General features: G+C 43.1%; 1 protein-coding gene across 1 annotated transcript in view; it reads left to right on the top strand.

Moving 5' to 3' along the window:
* Nucleotides 1-5,489: 5,489 nt before the first annotated feature.
* Nucleotides 5,490-12,943, top strand: part of LOC122920101 (fatty acyl-CoA hydrolase precursor, medium chain-like) — a 28,353-nt gene continuing 20,899 nt past the window's right edge. Inside the window, exons 1-2 of the mRNA XM_044269310.1 lie at nucleotides 5,490-5,671; nucleotides 7,676-7,815. Coding sequence (XP_044125245.1) covers nucleotides 5,490-5,671; nucleotides 7,676-7,815 — 322 coding nt within the window. The remainder of the gene's footprint in view (nucleotides 5,672-7,675; nucleotides 7,816-12,943) is intronic.

Raw genomic sequence — 12,943 nt, 5'->3', positions numbered from 1 at the left:
TATTTATAGACAACGCATTTCGGGGTGCATGACCCCTTTATCAAGTCTAAAAAAGTATATAAAAAAGAGAAATGGAGGGTAGAAGATAGGCGTAGTATACACTTATACGTATGTGTACGCACAAGTGAGGCATAATCCGTTTATAATTGAATAAATAAATGAGCAGGAGAGTTAAAAGAGTAATATTAATACATATACACACATGAAGCATAAATAAATTAATAAATTAAAAGTACATTGATGATTCACTGTTCAAGTAACTAAGAAGCGAGTAGGTAATAAAAAACAGCTTAGGCAACAATAAATAAATATAAAAATATGTGTATAATTAAATACAATGTGTAAAATAATAATATAGTAACTGTGCTGAAGGATGATGAACGCATATGCGCTGATGTATGAGATTGTATAGTTGTACTGGGGGGTGGTTGTTGTATCAAATTATGTATAGATGTGTCCCTCTATGTCCCAAGATTGCGGTAAAATGGCCAAGGAGGATGAAAATATGGTAGTATGGTTCACTCATTTCTAGCAATAATGCAATTTTTCTACTAGTGACATTTATTGCAGATTACACTGTAGACAGATTTTACCAGCCCTTTTTGCGTCCTTATATTGTTGGTGTGGAGGAGAGGGGGATGATAATCGCTTTAAAACTTTGCATTGTGTGTCGTAACAGTGACGAAAGGTCTTTTTGAACCTACATATAACACAGAAGGCAGAAATCTTACTGGTGCCAATATGGCAACATTCCCAATGTAATGGTCAATAGCAGTGTTCAGTGTTTGTAGAAGGGGGAGGACATTCGTTTGTGGACTGGATGTCTCACTCCTCCAATCATAGCAGGATCATGTGGGGGTCACCTCTGAGTTTGACATTGTGCTTTGGAGCTCAGGAAAACCTTTCAGTTGTATCCTCTGTCTTCACTGCCCCTTCCTAGTACTTTCCAAAGTATTAAAAGGGGTTATCCAACCCCTATAATGCCTCTTCAAATGCCCCGGCCCCCTCACACAGATTGTACTTACCTTGTTCCCCGACACCCGCGTTGCTCCTAAGCCTGCACGGCTGCCGCTGTGTCTCCCCATCGCGCGGATGAAAACATATGGTGACGCGTAGTGGGGTTCAGCCAATAGCAGGCCGTAACGGGAATGAGCCTCCCTAGCATCGGACCCCCTAGTGTCCTAGAACTCAGAATTTTTAGGAAAATACATTCTCTCTTTTTGCAATTTTTGTTAGAATTTTTCTTCCCCCTCTTTCTTTTCCCCCCTCTCTAAGTTCAAGAACGCAATGGGAACAATAGCAAATCATTTCTGAGTAATGCTGATACCTAGCTATGGGAAAATGCATGAATGACAGTGTTAAAGGGGTTATCCCATGAGTAATGTGAAAAAATGAAAATCAGACATCATATAGTACATGCCCACCTCTTTCTAACAAAGCTAGAACCAGCCCTGTACCTCACATGGATCCAGAGATCTCCCCAATCATTGCTCTGATAGATTTATATCAAGCTGGCAGCTCAGGGGGAGTGTATTCTCTGCTGCAGCTCAGGGGGGCGTGTCCATGCTCTCCCTATCACAGCTCAGGGGGCGTGTCCGTGCTCTCCCTATCACAGCTCAGGGTGTGTGTCCATGCTCTCCCCCTATCACAGCTCAGGGGGCGTGTCCATGCGCTCCCTATCACAGCTCAGGGTGTGTGTCCATGCTCTCCCTATCACAGCTCAGGGGGCGTGTCCATGCTCTCCCTATCACAGCTCAGGAGACAGTTGAAACTGAGCATGTGCGTGTTGGAGAATCAGGATTAGATCTTCAATTCCGCCATGTTGTCTTAGTCAGACATCTTATATTTGTACCTTAAAGGTTAGATAAAGAGTCACATTCGAATACTGATGTACTGTTGCTAAGAAAACAGAGGTCCTTAGGTGATCAATTAAAGCCTATGTTCTCTGTTCAGGACTAGCTAGTTATGAGATCATGGAGTCTTAGTGACATAGAGACAGCTGTTTTTTTCTTTCAAAACCTCAAGTTTCTAAATAGTCTTTGTGCCAGCACAGCACACCAATAGCATTCTGCTGCAGAGAAATTTCACTTTTTAAAAAAAAAATGCATTGCATTATAAGAAAAGCATTTTCAAAAATTCAATTCGGACGGTTTAAAAAAAAAAAAAAATCTATTTGATCCGAATTTATTTGTGACAAACACTGTACAACACTGTACATTGCGGAAACATGCATAGCTAGTCCGCTGTGGTAGTGAAACTGTTACTTTGTATCAGTATGACAGGCAGATGACAGGCGTCACTCTTAGAATCACTTCACACTCCACTTATTTGCTCAGTTACGGGGCAAAAACTGACCAAATAACCCACGTTTGAACTTATCCTTACTGGTCAAGGTAAGTGTGCAGTTGCCCAAGATTGTACTATAGAGTGAAAGAGCGCACTCCTTTTACACTGTCAGCTGATTCCACATAGATTTCTACAGAACCTGTTCTGTTACACACTGATAAAAGTAGTGGCCCCATGACAAGTGGAGAGGATGTCAGCAGTAGGTTTGTGTTAACATCACTGTTTTTCTTCTGATCCATTATAAGAACAACCCCCAAAAAACGAATCCTGTCTGTGGAGCATCTGCCTTCACACGGTCAGCATTTGGTCAGTAATCCATCAATATTGCTAAGGCCAAAAAAAAAAAAAAGGAGTGGATCCAAAAGAAAGATGATACGTGATTGGAATGTTTGCATGTCTTCTGTTTTGTACCTACTCCTGCATTTGTCTTCCAAATCATGAGCATATCCTGATGCAAAATAGGGACTGTGTGATACAGACCTTTCAGTTGTATCCTCTGTCTTCACTGCCCTTTCCTAGTACTTTCCAAAGTACTAAAAGGGGTTATCCAACCCCTATAATGCCTCTCCAAATGCCCCGGCCCCCTCACACAGATTGTACTTACCTTGTTCCCCGACACCCGCGTTGCTCCTAAGCCTGCACGGGTGCCGCTGCGTCTCCCCATCGCGCGGATGAAAACATATGGTGACGCGTGGTGGGGTTCAGCCAATAGCAGGCTGTAACGGGAATGAGCCTCCCTAGCATCAGACCCCCTAGTGTCCTAGAACTCAGAATTTTTAGGAAAAGACATTCTCTCTTTTTGCAATTTTTGTTTGAATTTTTCTTCCCCCTCTTTCCTTTCCCCCCTCTCTAAGTTCAAGAACGCAATGGGAACAATAGCAAATCATTTCTGAGTAATGCTGATACCTAGCTATGGGAAAATGCATGAATGACAGTGTTAAAGGGGTTATCCCATGAGTAATGTGAAAAAATGAAAATCAGACATCATATAGTACATGCCAACCTCTTTCTAACACAGCTAGATCCAGCCCTGTACCTCACATGGATCCAGAGATCTCCCCAATCATTGCTCTGATAGATTTATATCAAGCTGGCAGCTCAGGGGGAGTGTATTCTCTGCTGCAGCTCAGGGGGGGCGTTTCCATGCTCTCCCTATCACAGCTCAGGGGGCGTGTCCGTGCTCTCCCTATCACAGCTCAGGGGGCGTGTCCATGCTCTCCCTATCACAGCTCAGGGTGTGTGTCCATGCTCTCCCTATCACAGCTCAGGGGGCGTGTCCATGCTCTCCCTATCACAGCTCAGGAGACAGTTGAAACTGAGCATGTGCGTTTTGGAGAATCAGGATTAGATCTTAAATTCCGCCACGTTGTCTTAGTCAGACATCTTATACTTGTACCTTAAAGGTTAGATAAAGAGTCACATTTGAATACTGATGTACTGTTGCTAAGAAAACAGAGGTGATCAATTAAAGCCTATGTTCTCTGTTCAGGACTAGCTAGTTATGAGACCATGGAGACTTAGTGACATATGTATGTCCTCCATAGCTTCTTTTAGATACTTGGTTAGTGGACACTTGTCAGCTTCTTAAGTTTATGGCAAACAAACACTTTCAAGGTTAAAGGGGTTCTGCAGTTTGTTTAAACTGATCATCTATCCTCTGGATAGATCATCAGCATCTGATCGGCGGGGGTACAACACTCGCGACCCCCGCCGATCAGCTGTTTGAGAAGGCAGCGGCGCTCCAGCAGTGCCGCGGACTTCTCACTGTTTACCGCAGGCCCAGTGACGTCACGACTAGTATCAACTGGCCTGGGCGCGGCTAAGTTCTGTTCACTTGACTGGAGCTTACTACGATACAAGTTGTGACGTCACTGGGCCAGCGGTAAACAGTGAGAAGGCCACGGCGCTGCTGGTGTCGGACCCCCGCCGGTCAGATGCTGATGATCTATCCAGAGGATAGATAATCAGTTTAAACAAACTGCAGAACCCCTTTAATGGAATCAGAGGATGATGGTTCAAAGGTTGAAATGCATTAGATATTCATTCTAGCCAATTAACTATCATGAAGTATAAGGAGGCGTAAATGGTTGTACCTCCATCCAAAAGGTACTGGAGTCACGATTACAAGGGACATTGCCACTGGCACAATAATACAGACCACCAAGGGCACCTCAAACCAACATCTGGCCAGTGTCCCTTACACCAGAGCGTGCCCCAGAGAATCCTTGCGCCATTCTCCTTTTCACTCTTATGCGAGCCTGCCCAGGGACGACATAACCGCGAGTAACCAGAACTGTATTTACCTCGGCCCACCTAATGCTCACACCGTCACCTCACACATAATTCCCCTGCAAGGTCTGGCATACCGCACTTGTGCATATTGATATTGAAGGTGCAACTTAGGTACGTCAATGGTTATGAATAGTAAATTATTTGTGAGGTCACATGTTATGTATAATAATGATGTCATTTAGGTGTGTCACCACCATTCACTCCTATGGATTGTGGTAGACTGCATCAATCTCTATTATAATACTAATCACATGCAATTACAACAGGATTCAGATCCAGGAGCTAGTTTGAAAATTGTTGATTTTTTTGTTTGTGTGACTCTAACTTTTTTGCAGTGATCCAGTGGGTCACTACATGAAGGATTGAGCCACTTCAGGGAAACATCATAATGATGGATCTTAATTGAGGTATGACTGCAGGTAACTAAGATATCCTACTTGTTGTAGGCATCTGCACCGTCAGTATATGGTCCAGAAGCGCAGTATTATACTGTTTAGTGGGACATTTTAAAGGGAACCTGTCACCTGGATTTTCGGTATAGAGCTGAGGACATGGGCTGCTAGATCGTCGCTAGCACATCCGCAATATCAACTCCCTATAGCTCTGTGCTTTTATTGTGTAAAAAAACAAACAATTTTATATATATGTAAATGAGGCAAGTAAGAAGCCCAAGGAGCTGTTACTAACATTTCCGGAGCCCAGCCACGCCCACTGTGAAGGAGCCCAGCCACGCCCACTGAGAAAGAGCCCAGCACCGCCCTGCATCCTCCGAATCTCCTCCTTGCTCCTGGACGTCACAAAGCTGGAGCGCCGTAATCTCGTGATGCGCGAGCTATGGGACGCAACCCACGATGGGTGACATGTTCGACTGGATGAAGGAATTTTTGGAGATCAAGAGTACCCTTTCTTCTAAGAGGGCCAGAGTTTCATCACCAGGTCTTGTACCTATGGCTGAAGACGTCATTTCATTAGAATACAGTTCCTCCTCATCTGATGAAGATGATGCCACTTACCTTTTTCCTGCTGAGAAGACGTAAAGACTTCTACGCTCCATCCGATCAAGGGATCATGATGTTGAGCAAGGGGAAGCTCCACCGTCCACCTCTAGGGGGCCAAGGGCCTTTAAAGTGGATAAAGATTTAAAAAAGCTTATGTTAACTGAATGGAAGCATCCTGAAAAAGGTCCGGTTTTCACGAAGAGACTTAAACTGATGTTTCCTCTCCAGGAGTCAGAATAAGAACTGTGGGTACCGCCTCCGAAGGTCGATATGGCGATCTCCAAGTTGTCTAAAAGGACCTTAGTTCCTTCTGATGATGGCAGCAACCTTCAGGATCCATTAGATTGGAGGACCGAGTGCACTCTGAGGCGCAGCTATTCCGCAGCTGCAGCCTCTGCTTCAGTTGCTTCCTCAGAAGTCGCAGAGTTTGTTCGGTCCTGCGTTTCTTAGAATCCAGTCGGACCTGGAATCTGGAGTCTCCAGGACTGACGTGCTAGACCAGTGCAAAACCTTGCTCCTTGGAACTGCCTTTTTTTGTGACGCTTCCACACAGCAGCTTCAATTAGCCGCCAAAGGCATGGCTCTCTCTTCCGCCAGTCGGCGGCCCCTATGGCTGCATCCCTGGGTTGCCGATAACGCCTCCATATTTAATCAGTGTGGCCTACCATATGTACCAGGAAGACTCTTTGGTTCAGAATTGGATAAGTTAATGGAGAGCCTTGCGGATAAAAAGGGGAAGTCCCTCCCCCAACAATCCTTTCGGGGCCGGAGTAGGCCCAGAAGTTCAAGAACCCAGGGCCCCTCCAGGTCTCAGAGACTTCAGGAGTCGTCCAGACACGGACGGGGGCGCGGCCGTGGAAAGGACCGTAAAGCGGATCTATGACTCCCGCTTACCTTCCCTAATCCCCTCCAAATCGTCTTTGCGATACTCAGAATTTCAGTTCCCCTCCGGCTGGGGGTCGTCTAAGTTTGCTTCAGCAGGCCTGGCTGCAAAATATTCCGGACCAGTGGGTCCTAGAAATAATTATGTTGGGGTACAAAATAGATTTTCTGTCCCCTCCCCAAGAGAAGTTTGTTTTAACCAAAACCCTAAACCAAACCAAACAGTCTATCTTAGAGGATTCGGTCCTCCTTTATGTTCAAAAAAGGGCCCTAGAGGAAGTGCCTCCTCACGAACAAGGGCTGGGAGTATGCTCCCCCGTTTTTCTAGTCCTGAAGCCGTCGGGTGATTGGCGCATGATCATAGACCTGCGTTACCTAAATCGGTTTATAAGACCAAAGCGCTTCAAAATGGAGACCATTCGATCACTTATCAGCATCCTAACCCCCAACAATCTAATGATCACCTTAGATCTGAAGGATGCTTACCTTCATATCCCCATTCACCCAGCTCACAGGAGATTTTTAAGAATTGCAGTCTCCATAAGAGGGATGGTAAAACATTACCAGTTTGCTGTGCTGCCATTTGGCATTTCTTCTGCTCCCCACACTTTCACAAAAGTTGTGGCTCTGGTTGTCGCCCAACTCAGGCTTCAAGGGCTAAAGATCGTGCCATACCTAGACGACTGGCTTCTAAAAGCCGCCACTCTAGATGTTCTTTTATCTCATCTTCAGCTGGCTCTTCAGTCTCTCCAGCACTTAGTCTCATAAATTGGGAAAAATCTACTTCCAGGATGTTCTTGGGTTTTATTGTAGACTCCGAACAGATGACTCTTTCCCTTTCTCCAGAGAGGAAGGATCGAGTGATAAGAGCCGCGCAGTTCCTCATGGCACCTAGGAGGGTGTCCATCAGAACTCTCATGAAGATGTTAGGCCACATGTCAGCATCTGCGGAAGCAGTTCCTTGGGCCTAAGGCACCTACGTCCACTTCAGGAAGAAGTGTTAGCAGTCTGGAATCGCAACCCCAAGGGGTTAGACAAAACGCACTCCCTGTCTACCGAAGTCCGTTCCTCCCTCAGGTGGTGGAGGAACCGATCAGATGGGAGGTCCTTGATTCAACCTTGTTGCATCACGTTAACCACAGACGCCTCCCTTCTAGGTTGGGGAGCCCTTCTGGAGGAGAATCCAGTACAAGGTACCTGGAGTCCGCAGGAGAGGCTTCTCTGATCCAATATGAGAGAATTGAGAGCAGTTCGTCTCGCTCTCTACCACTTTGCTCCTCTTATCCGCGGGAAGGCGGTAAAAGTCCGCTTGGACAATACGACAGTAGTCGCTTACATCAACAGACAGGGAGGCACAAGATCTCAACCTCTCCTCCAGGAAGTTGGTCTAATTCTTGCTTAGGCAGAAACCAGTCTATCCCACCTTTCGGCTGTTTACATCAGAGGGAATCTCAACATAGTTGCAGATCGGCTGAGTCGGGGTCTGCCATTTCCAGGCGAATGGTCATTGAACAGAGACGTTTTTACCCAGATCATACTCTGGTGGGGTGTTCCAGAGATCGACTTGATGGTGACCCGCTTGAACGCCAAGGTGAACAGATTCTACTCCCTCTACAAGGAGGACAATCCTCTGGCAATAGACGCTTTGTTCATAACATGGAGGTTCAGGCTGGCTTACATATTCCCTCCAATTTCCATCATACCAAGGGGTCATTGCGATAATACCATTCTGGCCGAAGAGGTCTTGGTTCACCCAGCTCATGAAGATGAGTCAGGGCACATATTGGAGACTTCCCCTAACGCAGGACCTTGTGTATCAGGACACAGGTCCCTGCCTAGATCTGAGGAAACTCAATCGGACAGCCTGGAGATTGACAAGTCCCTACTAGAAGCTAGAGGGCTTTCTGCGGAGGTCTTGAGAACCATTTCACACTACAGGGCGGAGACTACAAACAATATATACAAGATCTTCCTTCAGTGGTGTGCTGATAAATAGGTTATACCCTCAGATCCTCCTCTTTCAGCGATTCTACAGTTTCTGCAGGATGGCCTGCACAAGGGTCTTAGCCCGTCAACGCTCAGAGTTCATACCAGTGCGCTTTCTGCCTTTTTAGGCAGACCTTTAACTCAAGACCCCCTACTCAGGAGGTTCCTCAAAGGAGCCAAAAGATTTAAACCTAGAATCCTGAGACCTATCCCTGAATGGGATTTATCTGTGGCTCTGAAGGGGCTATCCTTTCCCCCTTTGAACCCTTGGAAAATGTGGACCATAGATTTTTATCTTTGAAGGTCACATTTCTACTGGCCATAACTTCGGCCAAAAGGATTGGAGAACTTCAGGCCTTGTCGGCCACTGAGCCTTATACCCTCTTCCTACAGGACAGAGTTCTGTTAAGGAGTCTACCAACCTTTGTCCCCAAGGTACCATCATTTAAAAATACTAATCAGAATATCACCTTACCGGTTTTATGTCCCTCTTCTCCGGAGGAAGAAGCCCTCCATTCCTTGGACATTTCAAGAAATCTCAGAATCTACCTGAACAGAACTGCAGATTTCAAAAGATCTAAACAACTCCTGCTGTCCTTGTCGGGGAAAACAAAGATCTAAAGGCCTCTAAACTCTCTTTGAGTAGATGGGTAAAAGAGGCAATCCATGAAGCTTTTCTAGCTCATTGGTTGGCTCCTCCATCCTTTGTCACTGCCCTCTCTACAAGGGCAGTATCTAGTTCGTACGCAGAGAAAAGTTTGGTTCCGCTAGAACAAATCTGTGCTGCAGCCTCTTGGAGCTCCCACAACACCTTTATAAAGCATTACCGCCTAGACTCTAGACGCTCTGAGGGAGTGGCATTTGGATGTACCATTATCAGTACCGCCCTCTCAAAAAAAAAAAAAAAAAAAAAAAGAGAGAACGGGGAACCCTCCCAATTTGTCTGTTGCTCCTTGCTAGGTCCCCACTTGTGCTGATGGTTAGGACGTAAGGAAAGCGTTAATTTTAACGTAAATTTGTTTTTCCTTAGTCCTAACAGCAGCACACAAATTTCCCACCCTATTTTTGTTTGTGTACTTGCTGATAAAGCACTGGTTGAAGTGCGGGCGTCCCTTTATAGGGGGTGGGTTAATTGTTTAATTATCTTGGTAGTAATTTTAATCAATAAAAATACCACCTTTCATACCAGTTTCACAGGGGAGAACTCCCCACTTGTGCTGCTGTTAGGACTAAGGAAAACAAATTTACGTTAAAATTAACGCTTATAGACAATCATCTTGGCTATCTTATACATAAATTGGACTTGCAACCATTTAGAATATTAGGAGATTTTACATATAATTTTCTGGGTTTATGTAACCAGAGCACTTGGCAGCTCTCCTATTGCATTATTCTGTATAAACCTTCCAAACCAGTTTCTGTTGATTTACATGTGGGCAGGTGCCACAGGGACGGTATACCATATACTATGCACATGTGTTTTATGTAAATAATGATGACCGTACAACCTGTTCTGTACATAAATAGTAACTAGAAATGTAGCTGTGACCTCAGATCCCCTTCTGCAACAAATACTCTGAGCTGGAAGAAGAGCATCCACTGGTGACCACAGCGCACAGGACATGGCGATTCTGCCGCACATTCTGCTCCTCAGCCTCTTCATTCTGACACCGATCGCAACAGGTGAAAACTAGGTTGCAAGATACTAGAGGGCAGAATGCAACCCATGTAATATTCCTGTATATAGGAGCAGTATTATAGTAGTTATATTTTTGTGCATAGGAGGCAGTATTATAGTAGTTATATTCTTGTACATAGGACGCAGTATTATAGTAGTAATATTCTTGTACATAGGTGGCTGTATTATAGTAGTTATATTCTTGTACAGAGGAGCAGTATTATAGTAGTTATAGTCTTGTACATAGAAGGTAGTATTATAGTAGATATATTCTTGTAAATATAAGGTAGTATTATAGTAGTTATATTCTTGTACATAGGAGCAGTATTATAGCAGTTATATTCTTGTACATAGGAGGCACTATTATAGTAGTTATATTCTTGTACATAGGTGGCTGTATTATAGTAGTTATATTCTTGTGTATAGGAGCAGTATTATAGTAGTTATATTCTTGTACATATGAGGCAGTATTATAGTAGTTATATCCTTGTACATAGGAGCAGTATTATAGTAGTTATATTCTTGTACATAGGTGGCTGTATTATATTAGTTATATTCTTGTACATAGGAGCAGTATTATAGTAGTTATATTCTTGTACAGAGGAGCAGTATTGTAGTAGTTATATTCTTGCACATAGAAGGTAGTATTATAGTAGTTATCGTCTTGTACATAGGAGCAGTATCATAGTAGTTATATTCTTGTACAGAAAAGCAGTATTATAGTAGTTATATTCTTGTACATAGAAGCAGTATTATAGTAGTTATATTCTTGTACATAGGAGCAGTATTATAGTAGTTATAGTCTTGTACATGGGAGCAGTATTATAGTAGTTTTATTCTTGTACAGAAAAGCTGTATTATAGTAGTTATATTCTTGTACATAGAAGGCAGTATTATAGTAGTTATATTCTTGTACATAGGAGCAGTATTATAGTAGTTATATTCTTGATCATAGGGGCAGTATTACTGTAGTTATATTCTTGTATGGCAGCAGTATTATAGCAGTTATGTTTTTGTTGTTAAGTAGTTATAGGTTAAAGATTTTACAGATTACTATCTTCTTAATGGCAGCACTCTTATTCAGTATGGTAGTGCGCTGGCCACAGTGCCAAATATGTTCAAGAATGGTGTGATAGTGATGGACGAACATCGTCTGGGACGGTTCGCTAGCGTGAATGCACGTTCGCAATCAAATGTTCGCGAACCGCGCGTTCGCATCGCGCCCATTGACTTTAATAGCAGGCGAACCTGAAAAAGCTTTTAATCAGGGGCCATTTTTATGCATCTTAAAGGGGAAACTCTCAAAAATGTGCCCTGCTGGAGTCTAGACAAATGGTATTTTCTATAAGTTTGATGTATACAAATGTGCAGCACTCCACGTTTTTGTATCCTGCAGAGTCCATTAAAAAAATGCATACGTTAACGTCAAAAAAATTTCTATCATGGAACTGTATGGTGAACGGACGCCACTATACGGCATCAGTCTGAGGCATCTGGTAATGTATACATTTTTGGTATGCATTAAATGGATGGCACCAATAGGATGTGAACCCAGCCCTAGTGTCAGAATAAGCACCAGTATAGAGTGGAGCAGAGTGGCGGAGAGGGGAGCCCGCCATGTACTGACAGGGCGCTAACTGGTCCTAGTGGTCAGGGATGAGGACTGTGTTTCCCAAGAATCATTTTCTACTGGGAAATACAGGGCACCAGGGTGGATAAAAATCTATGATATTTAAAAAAATAAATAAAATAAAAAATCTGATTTTTTTATTTAAATCAGATTTGAGGAAATATATTACCATATTAATGCTTTTTGAGGAAAATATATTACCATCCAAAGGTTATTGCATCATAAAATAAAGATTCGTTTTTTTAATTATGTAGAATAAGGCTGTATATGTTTAATTTTTTGGGTAAATAAATTCCATTAATCCATTCACAATGTCATGCTCTTCCAGAGGTTTTTGTAAGATTATTGGGCAGTTTCTCTGCCTACAAGATATTATCACGGATGCTTGGTTTACTTTTGCAGTTCTCAAAACTGAATTTGACTCAGCAGAGATCACATGCCTCTTCACAGCAAAAATGTTATAACATGAACAGAGTTGAGAAAAAGACCTTAATCCTAACTTCTACAAACCTATAAATACAGAATCAAACTAATATGAAAAGTTGTTATTCTAAAAATCTTCATCTACTTGCATATTATAAGTTATACCAGCATGAATTAGTCTTTATGTAGAAAACTATGATATTTAAATCAAGCCTTACTGACTAGTGATTTAAATCAAATCCACCCTGCAGGGCACAGTATAATACACTAGAATCTATATATTATAAAGATATTAGCCGTACCCCCAAATAATACAGGTGATCATTTATTATATAGAAATCTGTCTATGTTAGGCGTATTTCTGACACAGATTGTGGCGCAAAGGTCCTTAGCACTGCAATCTGCATATTTTTACCGCTCATGCCAGGTCTAAAAAAGGATGGTGTAGGCAGGGAAAGGAGGTATATGGAAAACCTCTATCACTATTTTGTGGAAGCTGATATATGGAAGACCTCAATCAGTTGTTAGTTGAAGCAGGTATATCAAAACCCGCAATCTGTATTTTGTGGACGCAGGTATATGGAAAACCTCTATCACTATTTTGTGGAAGCTGATATATGGCACATTCCAATTAATGTTGCAGCTGACCGGTCTATGTTCAACTAGTACGAAACGAATGTTCCAGTAAGAAAAACCACAAGAGAGTAT

Source organism: Bufo gargarizans, chromosome 10, assembly GCF_014858855.1.
Source record: "Bufo gargarizans isolate SCDJY-AF-19 chromosome 10, ASM1485885v1, whole genome shotgun sequence".
NCBI classification, from domain to species: Eukaryota; Metazoa; Chordata; class Amphibia; order Anura; family Bufonidae; genus Bufo; species Bufo gargarizans.
The sequence above is the reverse complement of the archived record's forward strand: the minus strand, read 5'-3'. Positions and strand labels throughout refer to the sequence as shown.